This window comes from Salminus brasiliensis, chromosome 8 (genome assembly GCF_030463535.1).
Source record: "Salminus brasiliensis chromosome 8, fSalBra1.hap2, whole genome shotgun sequence".
Classification (NCBI taxonomy): Eukaryota; Metazoa; Chordata; class Actinopteri; order Characiformes; family Bryconidae; genus Salminus; species Salminus brasiliensis.
This window is the reverse complement of record NC_132885.1, coordinates 37368841-37392704: the sequence shown is the minus strand read 5'-3', so window position 1 is coordinate 37392704 and position 23864 is coordinate 37368841. Positions and strand designations below refer to the sequence as shown.

Below are 23864 nucleotides of genomic sequence, written 5' to 3'. Positions count from 1 at the left end.
TTTACAGAGACGTGAACCTGAATGTGGAAATTGCTGCAGAAGCACTTTTTGTGTTTGAACTGCTCTGAAATGTGAATTTTAAACACTAATTAAAAAGGTTTGGTGAAGCTTAGCGAGATTAGGCTTTCTTACTTGCACGTGTTTCTGCATTGTGGCCATTTCTTTTTTGGAATAGCTCTGAAACTTTTCAAATGTGCAGTTTCTCAACCAGTAAACGCTGCTCTTTCAGGCTTATTAGATCTTATGTGGGATCACACATATAAAAGTACAAGCTATAAAAAGAGGAACACTGTAAATATTAAGATTTATAGGCGTCTATCCAGTATTTAAGTCAGAGTTAACATTTGTTGGGCATCCCAAAAGATTTATGGGCATCCTGGTTGGTTGAATGTATGCTGATTATTATCTTTAAAACCTCAAAACGCTAGAGTGACCATATTTTTGCTTTCATTACAGAGGACACTGGGGACACATGGGTGTCCACCGTAGTAAGTTTCAAGTAGGCCTAAATGAACGTACGATGATCTGAAAGGAGGTGATCCCAGTTACTTGAAAATTTGGTGTCTAAAAGGAAAAAGTGGTATCGGTGCATCCCTAACGCAAAGCCAACCAGGACTAAAATGTAACAGGGTATGATTTGCTTGCTTGGTGGAGACCGAGGGAGATTTGCCTTTGAATTTGCATGAAGGTCAAAAGTGAACTCGCACTTCGAGGGAGGTAAATAGCTAAACATATGTTGTCTAAATTTCCAGGCGGGGGATAGTCTTAGCATGCGTCTGATTTGTTTATGGAGACATGCAAGTACTGCGTTGCATCCAGCATTTGTTCCAGAATGGTCCTTATATTATAAATACAAACCTCAAAGACAAAAAGACCAGTCATTAATAATCTCGGCCTGTTTCCCCAACTCTCCCTGAAGTTTCTGAACCGACTACATGGGAGAAGTATATTAAAATGTATTTAAGTGGAAATTGCACATCAATATGGGGCTGGGTTGACTGTGAATCCCCATGTGTAAATATTGACATTCAATTATCCTAGCATGTCTCCTTCCCCTGTCTCAGGACCATTGCTTTCAGATGGGATGTAATTTGCTTGCTGTATACTGTAGCTGAGACTGGGCCGGTGAACACAGGCTAATGAACACAACAGTAAATTGAGTCTGCAATGTACATGAATAGTAAATGGCCCTGAGAGGGGAAAGGGAAGGTCTGCTATTTAGCAGCGGAATTGATTTAGAAATGAACTCTTCCTTGGGAACATAAAACAACCTCAGATCTTGGTGAAGCTCCATACACCAGAGGCTTAACACGGAGGACGGGGAGACAAGGTGATCCCGGAGTGACCTTCCCCCTCCATAGATTCATAGGGTGTCTGTGTATAGGTGTATATAGGGTGAGCGTTTGTGTGCACAGTACTGACTGATGCTGCCCTTGGCGAGACGTTAGGTTAGATGTTAGGTTTGTGCGGAGAGTCTTTTGTAGAGTCCTGGTATTAAGGCTCGCCTCTGGTTGGCTCAGATCGCAGACACAGAGCATACCCTAACCTAACATTAGCCATGCATATTTCAAATGTTGACCCACTGTTCCTTATTTAACAATACAGCCAAGACACCCACTGGGTTTTAACCCCGATTAGTCGCTGTACCAAAGTACGGGCGTGAATTTCTCGTTTCCATAGCGATAACCTTCTACACAGCCTTTCTTGACCTAGAAACCTATTTCTCCCTACTGTTCATCACAATTTTGTCTAGAGCAGGATTTTTTGCTAATCCTCTTTGGGCAGTTTTTTGACCCCTGTTACACACATACATACACTATATGACAAGTATGAATCTACATAAAGAAGTAAGAAGTAAGTAATGAAGTTAGTAAATGATAATATTACCTATTGGAAAGAGTGCCAAATGCAACAGCAGGCTGGGATGAATGTTGATAATTTTTTATTGTTTTTATTTATCCTTCAGCTAACAGAGGGGGGAAATATTGCATCCCCATATTGAAGGTAGTGAGTGTGGTTGATTTGAGGTAATGGGCCAAATTACACACAGTCCAATGTAAAGGGTGCCGTGTATATATATATATATATATATATATATACACACATACTTTAACTTGACACTGTGAACAATTCACTGTTAAAAAGATTCATCAAGTTCTTCTTTTTTTTTTACCAGCGGAGAACTAAAAATTGTAATTTTGGATAATTTAGAATTTTGGATTGCACATTTTGGATAAAGTGTGCTGCTAGTGGATCAGAGAATGGCTGACACATTTCTTTGACTGCAAAAAAACTAACAATCAGACGCGTGACTGACTGACTTCCACTAACTATGAGCTCTATATTGAACCTCTGTCTGTGGTAAAATAATATACTTTATAATATAGTATAATATAATATATAACTCCCATATAACCCCAATAAACCTGTCCATAAACATGACCCTGTAGAATTCCCACAGTGCTCTAATGGAGCTAACATTACTGGAGAACGTCCGGTTCTGTCTTAGTGAGGTAGCAGTAATACTGTGACTGACATTAAGTTTTGGGCACCCCCGGTCAACATTTGTTGGGCACCCCAAGAGATTTATAGACACCCTGGTTGGTTGAATGTGTGCTGATTATTATCTTTAAAACCTCAAAACGCTAGAGTGACCATATTTTTGCTTTCATTACAGAGGACACTGGGGACACATGAGTGTCGAGTTTCAAGTAGGCCTAAGTTGTACGTTGAACTGAAAGGAGGTGATTGGGTCATTTAGGCTATTAAGGCTATTTATTGGACTTTTGCTACATATATTAGGATCAGGTATCAGTCCTGATATTAACTAAATTAGCTGGATCGGGTATCGGATAATTAGGCCAATCCTTTCACGTTAATTTGGTGGTGTGAAACTGCCCTAATGTGCAAATAAATAAATGACTAATGGCAATTTAGTACATTTATATCTATGTGTTAAATGATTATATTATATAAAGTAATGTTAAAGTCAGTCCTGATGCCTTAGGTCTCTCCCACATGGTGAGGTGTACGGTTTATTAATTCAGCAATGATATCAGACTGGTATCGGGTATCGACTGATATGCAAACTGAAAAAGTTGGATCGGTGCATCCCTAGTATTAGTGTACATTAACATTAACTGGAGCTGCATGGTTTTAAGAGGTATTTCCACCATCACACGTACTCTCACTGACATGGTCCTACAACTTAGGCCTATTTAAAAGCTGTTCAGCCAAGACATACTAACTACTGCTTAGCTATTCACAGTAACAGCAGTTCTGACTAGTGGTGCCCAGACTTTTGCTTGCCACTGTCTCTTTTCATCTACAAGTTCTAAGTCTTTAAACCAGTGATTCATTCTTATACTCGCGTAGAACTCACAAAAGCCCCCCCCCTTCCTGCAAAAGCCTATTTTCAGCACATCCTTTCCTTTTATTCACTGATCTAGAGCAAAAGACAGATTTTGACAATAAAGCCAATACTGGCCTTGTTTAGCTCCAAGCCCACTTGATGCTCGATTCAGGCAGCAGGCACTGAAATCATCCCTGCATGGCTATTCAGCTTGTCAGGTCTTTTTTTAAGCTGAAATACGTCCCAAAGTTTGGACTGCGAAACAGCTATAAGTAATCCACCACGTCTCAGCTGTCCAGTCGGATTTGAGTAACAACCATTACACTGTCCAATCTTTTAGGTGTGGAGTCGCTGGGAGCGTGTCACAGCATTATGTAACGCGTGGAGGAATTCTGTATGTGTGTCTCAGTAGTGAGTACGGCTTGGTACGACCTGAGTAAAGCTTAGCTTATGTGTGGAATAAATCCAGAGCTTACTTCATGTTTTCGTGTTTTTATCCCCATTACATTACTGTCATCTATAGCAGACCCAGTGCTCTCGCCAACGCATTACACATATGTTGTGAGACTGAACATCATAACTGCCATCATGCTGACCACTGTCAACTGAACACCAAGGAGCAAAGACAGACCCTGTTTACACCTGCTCACTTAGTGTGACTGTTATCTGGATTGTATGATCATAAGAGTTTAGCTATATGCCTTTACACTGGGTAGTGCAATGCGTCTCCAGTTTTTCAGACTGAAATCTGATTGCCATGTGGGAGGAGATATGCAAATTAGATTGTTGTGCTGCAGTTATTACTGGTGTTCTGGTTGTAATGGGAGGGGTTTTTGTCTGTGTTTACACTTTTATGCAGTTTTATGTGGTTATTGGCCTTAACCAGTTATCATCATCCTGATACTCGGGGCGGATGAAGTGACTAGATGTAGATGGGGTCATCATTTTTTTTGATGGTGAATTTGATCCCATCCTTATCCCATAAGTATTTTTGGGGTTTGCACCTGAGGGCTGGTCGAATACTAACTAACTTTTTTGGGGGGGAGGGCAGTGGGTCCAGAGCCTCCTCAAAATCATTGGGCTCCAGGCAGAAATACCTCCTGGACAGGTTGGCAGTGCGCTGCCCAGCTAACATGTCCATGTGGGGCCTGTATTTGGTATCCCAACTGGACACCAGAAGGTTTTGTCTTTGGGTTCCATGTTGGCCCCACGTATAGATACCCACCAGGGTCAGTAATGGGACCAGGAGAGGTTAAGCGTAGGCCTCATCTCAGTTTTGCACTGCATATGGGATCTAGATGGGACCCGTGTGAGATTAAGATGGGCTGTTATAATGGGGCCCATTTGGGAAGCAGTAAAAAAAAAAACTGTGTACAAATCTATTAAGAGAAAATGCCCATCTAGAACCCACCTAACCTTTTTTCCACCTATGTGAGCCCCACATAAGCATGTTGGCTGGGTGCTTATCTTTTTTGGAACTCATTAAGACAAATTCAGTTACATCAGTGTTTAACCTCAGAGCTAACTGAGGTACAGTCTTAATGTCACTTAATGAAGATTTTTTGTCAGTATTGGGCTTTGTGTATCTGAATAAACTGCCCTGGAAATAAACACAGTGTGAACTTCAACATGTGATTAAATATGTTGGTTGGCTGATTGGTTGTGCATTTACATGATTGCAAAGGGCAGAGCTTGATCACTGCAGATGCAGCGATTCAGTGGTGAATTGTCTGGGTATCTAAAAGTATGTGCAATGCTAATAGCCTCTTATCCCCAGTCTTTAATGAGGAAACAAAGTCATAAGATCTGTAATTAGCTACTTTTGTGCTCTAGCACTAATGAAAGAGCATTCCTCCAGCGCTACCAATGAGGTTTCCGCCATCGTTCACCCATTGTCCACCCATTAATCATCTGCCTTTTTTTCTAATAGAACGTTATTGAGACTGTGAACAGTGTCATCTTACTACATTTTGATGAGTAAATTCATCCTTACCATAAAATTCGACATGTTAATGAGCCTAATAGGCATTTTGAGATCAATATTTTTGGTCTCAATTAGGGCTGCAACTAATTTTAATAAATCGATTATTTCGATTAATCTGATTAGAAATACATTTCCATGCCTTTATTTAAAAATAGAACATTAAATAACAGCAAATAGTGCATACAATAATTCAATAATAATAGATTAAATTATTACATTAAATTACATTTAATTTATTCATAAATTAAAAACAAAAGAAATTAAATATTAAAGAAAAATAAGTGCATTGCTGATGCTAACACTGCCCTGTATTGGAGTGAGGAGTGAGACAGGATGAATCGCCTGTAGTTTGTATGTAGTGTCTTCACTCATACTTAAAACTTGAAGCTTAATCATTAATTATCACCATTGTGTACAGTGGTTAAACTGTACACGAGTTAAACTGATAATAAAAGTAACACACACACACACACACACTCTATCACTGTCATTGTCCAGTTAACAAGCAAAAAACAGCATGTGCCGGGTCGTGCTGGTTCACATAGTGCGAGTGTGCCGTTACGTTTCCTCACTTCCAGAGGGAACAAACTTGGGATACTGTAGTGACTGTGCTCCTCCCACACTTTTGAGGATTCAAGCCGAACCTTCTTTTCTGCGTCGGTCGTGTTGAATTTTTTGGAATGTATTTACTTCTTGATGTTGAGCTTATTTTGAAGATTACGGCTCGGTTCGTTCAACTCACTCTTATTCATATTTTTTCCAGCGTAGACGAAGCGCCGCAGGTGACGTAAGCGGATATGACAAGGCGTGTAACACATAAATCGTGCAATCAATAATGAAATTCGTTGCCAATACTTTTAATAATAATCGATTATTATCGGTTTTATCGATTCGTTGTTACAGCCCTACTCTCAATGAGCAAAGGTATGTTTGGAGAAGAAAGGGTGCGGAATTAAATGAAAAGAACACCTCGTCAACTGTTAAGCACAGGAGCGGGTCCATCAGAGTTTGGACTGTGTTGCAGCCAGTGCTACGCGGAACATGTGGTACCAGCAAATCTTGGACTGTAAAAAGCTAAGAATGAAATAAGAATGGCTTCTACAAGTAATGATCATACACACACTTCAGAATCCACAACGACTACAACTAAGTGGCATTAGCTGAAGGTTTTACCATGGTCCTCACAGTCCCACAACCATAACATTGGCTAAATCATGCTCTTTTGAGCATAGACCTCAGAAGAGCAGTGCAGCAAGATGACCCAGGTCTACAAATTGTGTTTACAAGCAGTGCTGCTGGCAAAAGGGGATGTTACCACGTACTAACCAAACAGGGTGTCCCCACCTTTGCTTTAAGCCCTTTTAAAATGTTAGTTATTATTAATTTTGCTTAAAACTTTAAAGAAATTATCATTCTTTAACTTTATGCCTTTTGGAAAACAGGTCATCTTTTTCTAACTGAGCTATTCATAGTAAAGAAAAAACAGTTACATGCCACTTTATCTGTAGAGATTAATTAAATATATTGACTTTTCCATATTGAATTATACTGTTATATTCAGTCCTTGTCAGTTGGTAGAAAAATTGAACAAACAAACTAAATAAATTTTGCACAGACAGAAACATATACAGGCTGGTAAACATGCAGAATACCAGGTACGAACAGACAGAGAATCTCAGAACAGGTGGTGTGGACATGCTGAGGAATGCTCTTTGATGCCAGTCCTCCCTGAATATCAATGATTCTCGATTGAGAAGTCTGCGCCTATAACACGAAAGTCTGAAAGATATGGCTGAAGGGATGTGGTTGGCCCTGAGGTGAGATTTTCCTCAAGAATCCAAGAAACAGTAGCGATATGTAGTAAAGAACTTATTAACAGTTACTGTCAGCAATAAAAATAGCGTGATGTAAAGAAATTCAGCCAAAATGATGAATTATGATGTTTGAATCTATCATAATTGATGAGTGGATGATGTTTTATTATGATTTGAATGTAATGTAATGGTTTGTGTAGTCTTTAAATTAAACTGAGTTATGTAATAACTGAAAGTTTGGGAAAAGGACCACACCCAAACTCCTCCCCTCCATTTCTACACACTATAAAACCGTTCCTCTCCCTTCTCGATCATCCAATCATACTCCACCTCTACCTGGCAAGGGGGGTCTGACTTCGGGTCCCATTAGCTCGAAGCTCCCCAGAACTCCAACCCAAATTTCTTGAGTTCTCCTCCTTGCCTCAGCTAGCGTGGTCCGCATTCGCAAACAGCGTTTTTGGCATTTGGATACCATTCGGATTTCTCTTAGCTGCATGTAAAGCCAGGTGTAAAGCCAGGTGTGACTGGATTACAATCGGATTACGATCTGATCACTTAGCTGACATTCCGAGATGGTCAGAAACTACCTAGGGGAAGTCCGTTCCACCACTTTGGTGCCAAAACGAGGAAAAGTCTGGACACTCGTCTTTCGTGGATCTTAAAGGATGGCGGGTCGAGCCGAGCCGTACTTAAAGCTGGAAGGGCTCTTGGTGCGGATTGCCATCAAATACGGAGGGGCTGCCAGGTCCTTTCCCGGCTTTGTAGGCCAGCGTCAGGGTTTTGAATCTGATGCGGGCAGCAGCTACAAGAAGCCAGTGAAGAGGAAGAGAGAATGCAGCAGCGGAGTTAAACATTGAAGACAAAATGGCAGCAACAAAGTTTTAGACGTATAAGGAGCTAAACAACAGAACTGTGGAACCTCAGATGTATTGAAGTTACAAAAGGGCTTGAAAAGGGCAGAAAGTAGCATCGTGATCGTAACCTCCCCGGAAGTGGACTAGACTGCTTACACAGGTGAGAAGCAGTCCTCAGCATCAGCGCAGAGAGTAAAGATGTGCTCTAATGAGGCCAATAGAGGAAGGCAGCGGAGTAGAGAGGGAGATAATGAGAAGAGTGAGGGAGTGCGAGCATGAGAGAGTGATGAGTGAACTCTGAGAGACTGACAAGACGACTGACAAGACCGTCCGGCCTTGCCAAGTACTCGCCTGGTGGAATCCAGGCTCTCTGTGTTCGTTCTCCCTTTGCCTTCCAAGACTCCCTCTCTCTTTTTTCATCAGACTGCCGTTCCGCCGATCCCGCGAAAAGGCCTTCGCCTTAACGAGAGGTGATGGGCGTGCGAAGATCGAAGCCGCCTTTGGTCCACACAAGACGCCGGCTGTGCTCCCTTGTTTGAACTCCAAATAACTTTGTCCTTAACAATGAGGGAGATGAAAGGGGAGCGCCTCTCCCTCAGGACCAGCACGGATGACTTCAAACAGTTTACGCCGAGTTTGTTGTCGGTCATCTGGAGGGTTCCCGCTCGTTTCATCAGTCCTCAAAGCCCAGCATCTCCTCCTGAGACAGCAGGCACATAATGTAGTTCATTGAGATGAATTGGAGCCCGCTCTCAAAAACAAAAGCATTCGTCCACGAGCCGATATATCATCCCGAAGTAATGGCGGCATTTACAAGCTTTTGTTTTACGCCAACTACCACTTGGCATGCCACGGCTGACACCACTGCTCCTCGGAACTCGTTGAGAAATTAAAATCGGGACATACGTGGCCGCGAGTTAATACGAAGATGTCGGAAGATCAAACGGAACGTATGGTGCGACTGAAAGCGGGTCGGCGTTCTGCGGCCTTGAGGGGTTCTCGTGTTTGCTTGGTAATGAACTTCTTTTTGATTTCTGTTCTGCGGGTTTCTCTAACATTTTAATTCATTCTCACATCCAGATAGCTGCGATGGATCGCTAACGTCTGGACTGCCTGCAGCGTCCTTTCAGAGTTCCTCGCATTTCTCAGAGAGTCGGGACGCATACTTTGCCAAGCTCAACAGAAGAGACGGTTAGTATCCTGCATGTGCTGTATTTCCTATCACGCTATCACATTATCACGTACCAACACTACGGCTGATCTCGAGTTTTTAGAGTAGCTGGGAATAGAGTTTAGTTCCCTGCAGAAATTAACTTAAAAACAGCTAAAAAAAATAAATAAATAAAAAGTTCATGGAATTTCTACCAGTGAGACCCTGGGGAAGAGAACATGATTTCCTAAATGTCAAGCAGTGGAAGTGTGAATAATTGCAAGTGCTAAAGATATCAAATGTGATGCCGAACCCAAGCTAAAAGCAAACAAGCCAACATTAAGTGTTGATGAACTGTACACTCTGTACAAGGTTAATAAATGGCAAGACGGTGGAGGGGGAAAAAAAAGTGGAGCTTCCCATCCAGAACTAAATCATCCACCATCATTACCTGCCATCACTAATGCTCTTGTGGCTGGATGCAATCGCTTCCAACTTCCAGCCAATGTTGCAACACTGTGTATAACGCCCTCCCAGTGGATACAAGGCTGTTACTGCAGCAAACCCTCCTGATCCCATTGATTTCAGAAGAAACACTGGCAGAGCAGATGTGTTGTAGCAAATGTCCCACCTTATTTACTAAGAACTTCCATGCAAATGAAAACAAAGCAGCTGAGTATTTGACCTACGATTAGAGCAATGTGAACTACTGACCGACAGGCTGAATGGAAGCTTGCATCTGACACATAGGAGGGTCTTTCTAGGATTTTTCTGTTTCAGGTTCAAATTGTAAGTCATTGAGTCAAACTAATTACTTTGCAATTTGTTTTACATGAAAACAAATTAAATAAAAAGATGCTGTTTGATTGTTTTGGCAAAATACATCAGTATCTTGTTCATTTGCGACTGATTGAAGTTGACCAGGACTTTATTGCTGACTGCATTTGCAAACATTTGTAAAATTCTTGTTTAATTTAATGAAGTGCATCCAGGTTGTTTAGAACCTCATGCAGTTGACATGACATAAGTTATCCACAATTTATTATTATTATTTTTTTTTTCGGGACAATGTATTGTAGGGCTGCCTACCAAGGCTAATAAAAGTTTCCAAAGACCCAAGGCATTGAAAGTATAGGGAATTCTGAATTTAGCACAAAACAAAAAAGGCTTATTACAGCAGCCCTCGCACAACACACAGGCATCACCACAAGGACCGGCTGCACCGTATTTTTTCCGCACAATGTATGTGCTCTCGTATGTGGTCGCTTCGTCCATATTTTGGTCGCTTTGACTTCACGCCCGCTGTATTTATGAACCAGCCTTTATTAAGCATTAGTAGGAAAGCTTTGTAAATCCGTTGTTCTTGTAGCCGCTAAACACCCTCGTTATTAAAGCGCTGTATTCATCTGCCTGCTATGTTAGAATGTCCAGTGAATATGTGACTAAGAGAAAAGGTTAAGGTAAGAATCTGTGTGTGTTTGTGCACTTTGGGTTTGGATATAAACCATATCTACTGACTCTATTCTGCCATTGTTTTAAGCCGGTTTCTTTGTGTAGGGAACTACATTACTACACTTGATGAAACCTACAGTTTTGCACAAAAAACAGTTTTTAAACTTTTTTTTAATTTAAAACTTTTTTTACTGTTTTTAAACGAAAAGTAATCAACTAATCGACAAAATAATCAATCGATTAATCAGTAGTGGTAGCCCTAATGTATTGTTTTTTTCAGAAATAATTGTGATAAATGATATTTTCATTTTATGACCATTTTATGACACTGAAATAATGATAATACAATAGTATAATAATATAAGAATACAGTTGCACCCCTTTAAACTGCAATAAGCATTTAATAATTGGATTTAATTTAATAATAGTTCAAACATACATGCTTTTTCCCCCTAATTTGCACTGCCTGTCAAAAGTTTACAGCTAATTTTTAAATGTATTTTTTTTTACTGTGTTTACTGGCAGCATCTGTTTGGCGATATAGTGAGTAGGGCTGCACAGTATATCATTTCAGCATAGTCCTCGCAGTAGTCATGGTGTATGCAGTAGTCACAAGGCAGGACGTGCAATGTCATGTAAGGCAAATTTCATGCATTAAGCAGCAGTCCAGTATCTCTTAGTTGACTCTATTCTTAGAAACAAGGAGTGCATTATTAATATTGTGAAATGTCGGATCACTGAGTTATGATGAAGTCTGATGAAATCTGGTAAAAATACTAAATATCAAAATGATAAATATCACAGCAAAAAAACAAAAACAAACTTTTGCAATTGTTGCTATTTATTCCAGTATCATGCAGCCCTACTGGTGAGCTGTGCTGTTTGTGAGAGTTCACTGCCTTCTTTTCCTACATGATAAATGTTGCTGCCTGCTCACAGACTCATGCCATGCCTCCGACAGAGATTAGACTAAGGCTGCGTTCACATTTCAAGCCTCATTAATCAGTTCCGATGTTTTGCTCAGATCCAAATTGGCTATGTTGATGATTCACATTCATAAATGGAGATGACCTGTATCTGTCTGTAATATGAGGGAATCTGTCCCTGAAACGGCACACATGCCCACATTGATGCGTTTAGACACGTCTCCTTCATCACCAGCAACAACAACAACAAAAAAAATGCTCCTCTCCTCAATTGTGGTTTTGCCGCACTGCCGGCTGGTAACGACAGCACTAGGCTCATATGTACAGACAGGAAGATCCAAAATCCAAAATCTGACCGCTTACATTCATGTCGCATGTCCACGAATCAGATTCGTAATTATAAGAACAGGCCTAGACATGAGTGATCGGCCCATTCACATATACATCGGTCAGCTAGAACATTAACACCACCAGCCTAATATTGAGTAGGTCCCCCTGTGCCATCACGACAGATCTGACCATTTGAGGCATGACCTCCACAAGACCTCTGAAAGTTCTGTCAGTTGTGACGTGGGGCCTCCATGGATTGCATCATTTAGCCTTAGGTGCACACGACCCTGTTGACAGTTCACAGCTGGTTCCACATACCATCTATCAATCACAGTCTGCCCCTTGTCAAAGTAGATCCTTACGCCCAACCATTTGTCCTGCTATTGATGAACAGAATCAATGGTTTTCACTTCATCTGGTAAGATTACGGCTGATTACCAGCAGGTTCTACCGACATACGGTCAAATCGTATTCAGAGTGAATGCAAACCTCCATCAGGCTACTCTTAAGTTACCATTTTGTGAAGGGAAGCATCCTTACCCAAGCACGTCGGGTGCTTGTGAGGCTATCATGTAAGACATTAGCCTATGAGCTAATGAAGCTAAGCTTCACCGGAGCTGCATAACCAAGCCATTTCTCTGGGTAAGAAAGTTGGAGTGTTGGTTTCTCCACCGCAAAATGGTCAGAGCAGACGTGTGGACCTTCACCCACAGCTGCAGGCCTTCTTCTTTGGAAGGCGGTGGTGTATACAAGCAAACTTCTCCTCTTCTTCCAATTATTGTGAATCCCCTCTAACTGAGCCTATTATACCACTCACTGTAGAGTCATGGTCAATGTGGATGTAGTCTATATCAGTGGATCGGTTGTAGCACCGGACGTTCTAACACAGTAATCAAAACAAGTATTCAAAGATAGCTGTGCCAATCAGGAGCCTATCAGCCAAAAAAAAAGTGACCATGGATAAAAGGGAATGAGCTGGAGGTTTTGAGGTTGAGGTTCAGAATGACCACAGCATATTCAGAGTCTTCTTTTTGTTGCACACATAAATGCTCATTCAACAACTCATCACCTGACAGCTGTCGCACAGCATTAAACTATTGGAAAGAGCGACCATCCTATTCACATGGCTATACACTTGGCACGCAGCATGAAATCATCAAAGCAGCTGTTAACTTCTGCAAATGCAATTTTTCATGTCGAACAAATAAAGTAGGCTAGCTGGCCGAGGCCCAAAACTTTGAATGCAGCATGCTGTTATCAAAGACACAGCGGTTTGAAACGTACAGGAACTGACGGGCAGAAAGTGCACACTGGAGGATAAAGTACTGAAACGAGCTGCAAGCTGTTTGTTGGTCACATGGCTCTGGGCAGAAAATGCCCATTAAAATCATTTGTAAAATGTAATTAATAGAAATGCAAGCTTCTTGCGAGGTTAAGGTTAAGACCCCCACATTTATTACTACTTCAAATGCCTACAATTAGAATCAGAAGCTGCACATCAGCTGCAGATGATTAGATCATGGTTAGAGAGGATTCTGGATGAGTCTGTCTTATTTAAACCTCAGACATTTGGTTGGGTTTGCTCTGAATTGTTGAAGTAAGTGGTGAAGATCACCATGGCCAAAACCACAGAGCTCTCTGAGACGAAGTACATACAAAGACAGTCACCTTCTGATGGTAGATGCTGTATTTTTACATAAACTATAGCAAAAGCGGCCTGTAGATCCAGTGGTGACATTGTAGGATTGTTGGAGACCTCTTTACAATCTGGTCTTGGCCTGACCAAGACAGCCTGACCTGGCCATGTTGGCAGTTGTTTCACTTGTAAATGAATAAATTTTGGGACAGTTTAACAGCTGATTTCTATTAGTTCAGAGATCTTTATAAACGCCTCGCCATGGTGATCTTCACCACACACTTCATCAATCAAACCAGAGCAAACCAGACTAAATGTCCAAGGCAGGGTTGCAGCGGTTTACCGTTGTTAAGGTTACCATGGTATGAAAATTAATGGTTATCATACTGTGTACATTTGGTTAATAGCAGTATTGGGAATAAATGCAACCGAACAGAATCACACCAATTTCACACTATTTTCTGTAGTAATTGTACTAATCAGCAGATTAATCCATAAGGAAAATAATCATTAGCTAGAAACATAATACTTCAAAAGTGCATAACCTAACATGCAGCTTTCTTATTTATTTATTGTATTTATTTTTAAAAGGGGAAACATTTTATATGTGCTTCCCTTAATTAGCTTCTATAGTATAGTATAGCTTTAAACTATAGTAAATATCCAAAAAAATCTTTATGAGTAATGTATAATAATAATATTTATAATAATAAGAGGAATTGTGAAATACTGTATACTGTGATACTATCAAATATATGTGATATTTTATGAGATGCTTATCATCCTGTAAACATTTCATACTGTTGCAACCCTAGTATGAGGTTTAAATAAGACAGGCTCCTCCAAAACCCTCTCTAACCATGTTCTAATCATCTGCACCTGATCCTTATGTTAGATAATTTAAGTATACTAAAAAATAAAATCTTATCCATATGTTTATATATATATATATATATATATATATATATATATATATAAGACAGACTCATATATATATATATATATATATATATATATATATAAAGAAAGCTTCTATGGGATGTCCTCATTTTTACACATGACTGTGAGAGTAGACCATTCTTAAGAGAACTATATAGGACAAGGAGGTTTTCCTTCTATTTAAAGAACCTTGTATCCAGGCAAGGACCATTTATGCAAGTTATCATTTCATAATTGCACTCATTTTTGCCTTCATTTTTTAATCTGACAGTTGAGCTTTACTTTACAAAATTTTTAAGACAATAGCAGCAGACTCCCTAAAAATCACTGAGCCTTAGGTGCCCATGAACCTCTCACAGGTTCACCGGTTGTCCTTTCTTGGTTACCTCTGCATACCTGAAAGACCCCACAAGACTGGCCTGATGTTTTGGAGATGCTCTGACCCAATGATCTAGCCATCACAGTCTGGTTCTTGTCAAAGTGATGTATGGACCAATAGAAATGTTCTAAAATGAATCAGAATAAAATCTTTACACATTGACTTGCATTGAAAGTTAAGAATGTTTTTTTTTTTTTGTCTCTCGTAAAGTTGCCTAAAAACAACTCTTAAATTATGCTTAGGCTGCAACAGGCTGACAGTCTCCTGCTGTACAGAATCCATGTTTTCATTAAATGCAAGTCCTGGAAAAGGTGACACTGATAAATTAGCGACAAGATGCTCTGCTTGTAGTTACAACATTTACTGTCACAGCTGGCATCGTCAGCCAACCCTCGACCTTTTGCGTCTCATATTTGTTTAGGTAGCGCAGGAGACATTGTGCTGATGTTCTGTAAGAGGAGACCTTCTATGAGCTCTCAAAGTGATGGGGACAAAAATCTAAACATAACCTGGTAATCCACGTCCGTGTTAACCGCCTTATCTTTTAGGATGCTCGGTAAGCTGAAAAGCTTAAAATTGGTATCAAGAAAAAAAATGAACTGTATGCATTTCACTGCTGAGTTACATTGATTATCTGGTTCCAGTGGCACCTGCCAAGGAGTGGGATATATCAGACGGCAACTGAACACTACATTCTAAAAGCAAAAAATGAGCAAGCGTGAGAATCTGAGACACTTTGACAAGGGTCAGATTGTAATGACTAGACGACTGGGGGCAGAACATCTCCAAAACATCAGGTCGTGTAGAGTATTTCCTAAGTGTCCTCACAATGGACAAGGGGCCACAACCGGGCCACTAAGAAAGATCACCACCATTCCGGTATGCAAAACTAGTATAGAGCATATGCACCGATCAGCCAGCCTAACATTGGATAGACCACCCATGTGCTGCCACAAAAGATCTGACCATTCGGAGCATGGACTCCACAAGACCTCTAAAGATGTCTTGTGTTATCTGCCATCAAGACGATAGCAGCAGATCCTTTAAGTGCTGTAAACTGTGAGAAGGGGCCTACCTAAGAGTCACTGAGCCTTAGGCGCCCATGAACCTCTCACAGGTTCACCAGGTGTGCTTTCTTGGATACCTCTGCATACCTAAAAGACCCCACAAGACTGGCCTGATGTTTTGGAGATGCTCTGACCCAATCATCTAGCCATCACAGTCTGGTTCTTGTCAAAGTGGATCCAATCCTTAAGCTTGTCCATTGTTCCAGCTTCCAACACATTACCTTCAAGAACTGACAGTATAGTTGCTGCTTAATTTACAAACCCTGGACAAATGCCACTGTAGATGAAGACAATCAGTGTTATTCACTTCTCACCTGTCAGTGGTGCTAATGTTATGGCTGATTGTTGAGGCCTACCTGTGTACTTTGCTTGGTATGATTTACCAGACCCGGAATTTTGAACAAGAAAACACATGGACAGGGATAGAAGTCACACATCCCTTGCATTGTTCTCTCACTAGTAAAAACATAGTGTATCCAACAAGAACGTACATTTTTTCTACATGGTGCAGCGTGCTGAAGGATTTTACATGCGACATGTATCAGAAAATAAAAGATCTTGAATCCAAACTTTTCTTTGGGGTTTGTATCTTTACTATGGACTTAAAATCATACAAAACATAGGATGAATTCCTGACTTCTAAATTAAGCAAAGTGACGGTCAAAAGGCTTCTGCTGTTTTCCATGCATCCTCACGCTTTTTTACTAAACTCAGCAGCCAAATTGCATAAAATTAAAGCAATTACTTTCCTAAATTCTTATATACTCAGATGCAAAAGTTACAAATATTAATAAAGAATTAAATCTAAATTTATTTATATACATTTCCAGTTAATTACACAAAAAACGTCTCTAACAGCAATTAAACCAGGTTGCTTACAGACAGCTCTGATTCTAAATGCTGATCTGTTTTACTATGTAGAGCATGACTATGCCTTCCTCTAGCAGCAAATGTAAACTAGTAGAAAACAATACAACCAGTCAATTTCCATTCTTTCATTAGATGATCTGCAGAAGGTCCATCAAAAATGTACTACATGTGAACATCCAAACTCTGTTGTGCACTAAACCTCAAATCCACTAATCCCTTTCCTCAGACTTTCACCAAAGATTCCAAAGACCTCGTCAGTTCTGTCGAACCGGACGCCAAAGCCGCTGAAATGAGGCATCCACAGCCAACAGCACATGCATACTAAAAAAAGGACATCTTTCTTCTTCCCCTGGTCCTCAACCCAACACTTACTCAAGCTGCAGTCTCTGAGTTATTTTTGGCCATCACCAACCGTGTTGCAGGCTTGTTGCAAACAGAACAGTTTCCCTCCCATGGGGTAGGAGGTGGGGGTGTGCGTAAACGCTACTTCCTGCGAGCCGGAGATCACCAGCTTGATATTCAGCTCTCATCTCCCACCATGGTGTCGGCTCCCGCTCGGCAGTGTTTGAGTAATGAACCTTTCCGTCAGAGCTAGGCATGTTCCTCCCTACGCCTCTGGAGGTGCACGGGGACTCGAGCGCATCTTTATGGAAAACGAGGGCTTGGAGAATCGTCCCCCACCTTCAGGATAACTCGGGGCAGAATGCTGTGCATGTTAACTAAGGTCACTGTGTCTGGGTTCTTCACGCATGCAGGAGCGGAGGAGCTCAGGAGAGCCACAGTAACCCCAGTCCAGAGCTGCAGCAATTATCTTTAAGAAGTAAAGAGACACCGTTGCGGTTTTGAAATACGCTTCATTTGCATAAATATTTCATCGTAATAACATAATGAATTACATGTGTGTTGAATGTAGGTTCTATATTAACCCCTCAGAGCTTGTAGCCCACACTTCTTCACTTTCAGAACTGTGTTACTGTCATCATTAAAGTCAGTTCCATATGCCCTAGAATAGAACCCGGTGGGACTCCACAAGATATGCTAAATCAAACTGTTACCAGAATTGTCACAGTTGCTTCTGCATAAGGATTATTAACTGAAAAATTAACCTAGGGTTCATGTGTGAGTTTTTTCAGTTTTAATAATAACTGCGTAAAATGCAGACCCTAATGAGCTAACGAGTCGTCAGCTGTGACTTAGAGATTCTCAAAAAAAAGTCTCAAATGCATTTCTTTATTAATTGATGTGTGGTTGTTTAGACGAGGGTCATAAACTGTCAATGTTTATCATATTAGATTATATTGCAAAAAATAAGACTAGAATAGAGGTGCTTTGAATGGATGGTTGCGTGATGGCATAGAAAAACACACACTTTCCTTTCCATTAAGACGTCTGTTTGTAATAGAGACAGAGTAAAGATGTGAAGATGGAAAGTTTTTGGAGTTTTTTTTTGTTTACCCATCTTAAGTTCTTCTCACTCAAACATCTCTATGACAAGCCTAGTTCCTCATGCAGCCAATGTGGTTCTTCTATGGTATCACTCAAAGAACCTGTTAAAGCTATTAGATTGAGTTCCTGTCCATTTTAAATGTCTGTTATATAAAATTATGAATTGACTTAAGTAACCAAGCAATAAAGAGCATTTCAGGAAATTACTGGAAAAAGAGCATTTCAGGAAATTACTGGAAAAAGAGCATTTCAGGAAATTACTGGAAAAAGAGCATTTCAGGAAATTACTGGAAAAAGACTAGAACTAAATCTTCATTAGAATAATAATTATGAATGTATGTAAATGGGGGTTTATTGCAGTAACATATAACAAAATATGTTGTATAGCTTTACAAGATGAGGAAAAAAACTTTCCTAGACAGGTACTAAGCCTGGTCTTGGACTACAGAGCATTCTGAATGGTGATTCCACATTGAAACAAAAATATAGTCTAGGACTAGGCTTAAACCCTTTCTGGAAAACCAGCCCTTAATAGAAGTCACTGTAAAATGATTTTCAGAGCATTTCTGTTGGTCCATTCATCATGAAAATTTGACACAAAGTACAGATTCCACATTTAAACAGTAGTACAGTGTGAAAACAAATGGAAATGGTTTTGGCGTCACAGCGACAGATATTTAAAAGATTATCCATCAGTAAGCTGAGGCAGTAACGTAAAATTGAGATTTTGCTAAAGCAATGAAGGATTAACAAAGTGAATGTTAACCTCTTAAACTCCTCAGGTGGTTCCTGGCTTTTGCCAACCCCTGGTATTACTTGGGAACACCTCAACCAGTTTGCATTGCTTTGCATGTGGTTACCAATTAGTAATCAATAGGATGTGATTAAAGTCACAGAGCCTAAGGTGAGGCTAGGGTTAATTATTAAAAACCAAACTGGTATGTTTCAGGAAAACCTATTAGAAATAAAGCTTCTAGTAGTTTCTAATATAAAGTAATCCACAATATAGGTTTGTTCAAATACTGACATAAAAGATAGCTTATGTGACTCCACGCGTTACGCACCTGCCATCATGAATCGCCACGGGTACCAGCATCTGCTAAAAACGCTAACGTACTGTTCACAGCCATCTGGGCTTATTTAGTGTACAGTCATCCCTGTAACAGCTACGGTACGGTACGGATTTGAGCACAAGCTCAAGCTGCTACAAGACAAGGGAAAACTTGGATAGTCATTAGTTTGAGTCCTAATTCTTTAAAAATCATTCAAAACCGCTATTTAACGGATAACCGATGATGCTTTTATTATGGAGCAGTTGGACGTTCTCTTGTTCCGGAAGTCTGAAGACTTCTGCTTATTGGAATGTGCCATTCCACCTCTAAAAAAATAAAATAAAAAAAGCAGCAGATCCATAAATGCTGCCCAAATATCAGAATGCAACTGCTCTGTCCTTTTAAGGCAGAAATTGAGAACTGCATCCATCTGGCTACAGGAGGCTGAACAGTTATCTGGCTCACTATGTCAATGATGCTGACCTAATTAATATGCTTCATATATTAAAGGAAGACGACTGGCCGGCTATAGGTGTGACACAGAGGCTGCTGTTAGCTTCAGTGCACAACCTCCATCAACACAGCAGGAGCTAGACAGGTAGACAAAGGGCCGGCCCTCTTTAGTTTCTTGGTGCTTTTGACGTACCTCCAGTCATGAGATTCCATGTGTCACAAACCGCTTGAGAGAACTGATGCTGACCTCTACAAGAGTGAATGCTAATTAGGGATTGGTGGATTCTGCCCAATATCTACTGGAGTTTCTTCTCAGTGATTCATTCCAGTGACTCACTGATTCATGGCTGTAATTACGCACACAAAAGTGGCTCGCATATTCTAATAGTGCTGCCTGCTGAGAGCAGATCATGTATGGCAGTGGCACAAGACAGAAAGCCAAAAAAAAGATAATTTGCAAGATACCAATTTCACTAATTTACATTAGCATGACATTTGATCATTTCAAATATTGTCCCAAACTAGTTAGCTAATTCTGTGCTGCTTTAAGTCAGTTTGATTTTGCGAGTTTTTCCTTTTATAGGTAGCAAAGATACGATAAGGCAAATTTTTTCTGTCTCCGTTCAGATTTTGAGTGTTTCATTAGCGCCAAACTTGCGATAACATCAACATTAAGCTACTAGAAATATTTTTCCATTTTCTCATACCTATTTCTTGTAGCATTTGATTAAAACGTGATTTGTCCAAAAAAGCCATTTTATGTTCATAAATGTCTCTTTTGCAGTTCCAAACCCGGCTAGTGCGCCCCCTAGTGGTTAAAGACTGCTCCTCAATTCATAATAAAATGGAGAGGCAATTTTTACTCCATTGCATGGTGGCAGACAGCAACTTTCCGAATGTTGACGCTGAAATTGGAGCCTCTCATTGGCTGATTTTGTGCCGAGAGGGCGGGAGACCTGCTGATATCCCCAGTGCCCCAGTGTCTTAGCACATTTGAAAAATACGTGCTAGAGGGTCAATAACAAGCGATTGGAGGCGGGGCTTAGGAACTTCGTACATCATTTACATTTACATTTATGGCATTTAGCAGACGCTCTTATCCAGAGCGACTTACAAGGTAACTCGTATTACAGAGGAGGGCCAGTGTAGTGTTAGGAGTCTTGCCCAGGGACTCTTATTGGTGTAGCGCAGCAGCACAGTCACCCAGACCGGGAATCGAACCCTGGTCTCCCACATGGTGTTGTTGTAACGCAATGGTAGATGGTGGTGTTATCTGTTGCGCCACACCAACCACTGGAAGTGGTCTCACTGCGGTGGCCACTGGAAGATCACTGCTCATGGCTATGGAATAAAGGGGGAATCTTTTCTAGTACTTCATCATCAGTTGAGGAGGAGTTATAGACGCAGCAGGACTGATTTTTAACCACCGGGGGAGCACCAGCCAGGTTTGGAACAGCAAAAGCGTCATTTCTCAGCATTAAATGGCTCTAATTGGACAAATCATGTGTTTTAACAATATACTAGAAGTATCTGTAGAAATGTTCATAAAAAACTAAAAAAAAAAAATTATATAACTAATTAGCATGTTCCCTAGTTTGAATGTTGCTGAAGTACAGTGACTCCTTAAGTAATTATTATTAAATATATCAAAATATTATTGAATACTTGCTGAGTTCAGTTTTTAACTGCACACATTTGTGAGTTCCTGCTGGTGTGGATTTCCCCTCTAGTAGGATGCGCTCACTTGAATAGTAACAGGCCCAAATGGCTTCTTTTAAACCACCTGTCCTTATTTCTCCAATGTATCCTACAAAATACTTGTCTTTATAATCGCCCCATGATGCCCTTGTCTCTTTCCTAGGAGGGACCGTTGAGGCAGGCCTGAAAATTAGCAGTGCCAGCCCTTCTCCTCTAGGAGTCCTGCTTTAGATCTGATAAAATTTCACTCAGTTTGATAGACATCTTCTAATACCCCTTCCTGTAACTGACCTTTCCAGGAGGAGGCGGCTGGAGCCCCCAGTTGACAGACAGGTCCCCCTGGCTGCAGCTGGACCTCAGGGTGCGGATGGAGGTGACGGCTGTGGCCACCCAGGGCCGTTACGGCAGCCACGACTGGGTCAGCGCATACATGCTCCTGTACAGCGACACCGGCCGGGTCTGGAAGCAGTACAGGCACGAGGACAGCGTGGGGGTGAGTCCGAAGGCTTTTATTACCCGCCTATTGACATTTCCAACCAGCAATTTGTGGTGCAACGGGCTTCATGACTGGGCGGTTTTTGATTGCAATATTGATAGTGATTAACCTTCGAGTCTGCTCGAGAGAACAGTAATTGCCCTCCTGACAACATCCTCTTAAGGTGTTCTTTTAGCTTTCAGCATTGCTAAGCCAATCAATTACACATATCCTTTGCTGGAGTGGAAGATAGAATCAGCCTGGATTAAATAACATAGCTAATATGTGTTCAGTGGGATGCAAAAGTTTGGGCACCCCAGTCAAAGGTTTCGTTACTGTGAATAGTTAAGTGGGCAGAAGATGAACTGGTCTCTAAAAGGAATTTAAAACATTCTGTCCAACATATTAGGAAAGACTGGTGTATTATTTTTATATTATGCAATTATTTTATATAACAGGGACAGAAGCACCATGCAAAAGTTTGGGCATGTAAAACGCTTTAGATATTCTGCGACTCATTAAACACTGTCCTAATAATTCATTTCTTTTTTAAATGTGCAAAGAAATGTTTAATTAACTCTAAAAAAATTTTTTTAGAATCAGCTCATCTTTTACTTACTTAATTATTCACAGCTGAGATGTTAAGTCATAAAATACAAGTCCAAGCCAAGTCACAAGTCTTTGGGCTAGAGTCCAACTCAAGTCTCAGGTCGGTATAACATGCACAAAGCATTTATTAGGTGGTGTATTTCCATTTGGAAATATTCTGTTTATATATATACACACACACACACACACACTACAGGAACAACAGTTTTGTGACACCTGCTTTGTTTCCTTTGTTTCCTCTGAAATCAAGGGTATTACAAACAGTTAATCCTGCTTTTGTTGGAGTAGCTGTCTCTACTGTCCAGGGAAGAATGCTTTCTACTAGATTTTGGATCATTGTGAGGATTTGAAAGCATTAGTGAGGTCAAAATGTTGGATGATCCCCACCCCACCTCATCCCCAACTCATCCTAAAAGCATTGGATTGAGCACCATCCATCATTCCAGAGAACACAGTTCTACTGCTTCACAGCTCAATGCTGGGGGCTTTATACCCCTCTCGGCCATGCCTGGCATTAGGCATGGTGCCAGAGGTGCCAGGGAGTCCTATTCTATTGGCAGTACCTCTCTACAGGGACAAGACAAGGCATGTGCAACTTAAAATAGCTGAATGAGTTTATTGGAAGGGGTGTCCACAAACATTTGGGCATGTAGTGTACGCTTGGCGTTGCTCACTGACATCACACTTCCATTAGATGGATGCTGAGAAAAGGGGCTGTGTCCCAAACCAAAAAAAGCTTGAGGCCCTATCAGCAAACGGCTCGAATAATGTTTACCAATAGTTGTTTCAGCCGTAGAGTCGACGAACTCTCTTCACGGCAGTCACTTCACGGCCTCATCAGCGTACAGTGCGTTTAATAGATTCCCATTTCTGCAGAGCTAATGTGCCACGGCATCCTTCCTTATAACATTTACTGTTCCCAGTGGCGTCACATGCCCATGGAACACATGCAGAACGGCCACTCCGCGGCCACTCAGCAGCCAGATCCAATCACAACATGAGTTCACCCACTTCGAGAGTGAGGGTGCCGGATGGAATCCCATTTTAACACCGAGTGTAGGTGGCGCATTGAAAAATCCTTTGGCAGAGCCAGCACTTTGCTGACTTTAAGCCCTTTTCGTGTGGAGTTTGGTGATGAACTACAAAGGCTCCTTCCTTCAGGCTAGGCTTTAATGCCTATAATGTGGGTTATTATGATGGAGGAGAGTGTCTACTGAGAGATTCATCGTCTCATATCGCTGCCAGGCAATCACATTCAGATTTAGATGCCTCCGTTATATAAAAAGTATAATGACATTTAGGAGCTTACCTAATGGCAGGAAGATATTACAGTCAAATAAGAGAACATTTATCTATTAGCCGGGTGAAATATTGCTTG

General features: G+C 40.8%; 1 protein-coding gene across 1 annotated transcript in view; it reads left to right on the top strand.

Annotated features, from left to right (window-relative positions):
* Window positions 1-23864, top strand: part of LOC140561353 (contactin-associated protein-like 5) — a 149921-nt gene that overhangs the window by 20474 nt on the left and 105583 nt on the right. The window contains exons 2-3 of the mRNA XM_072686510.1: window positions 9085-9195; window positions 21702-21895. Of these exons, the coding sequence (XP_072542611.1) occupies window positions 9085-9195; window positions 21702-21895 (305 nt within the window). The remainder of the gene's footprint in view (window positions 1-9084; window positions 9196-21701; window positions 21896-23864) is intronic.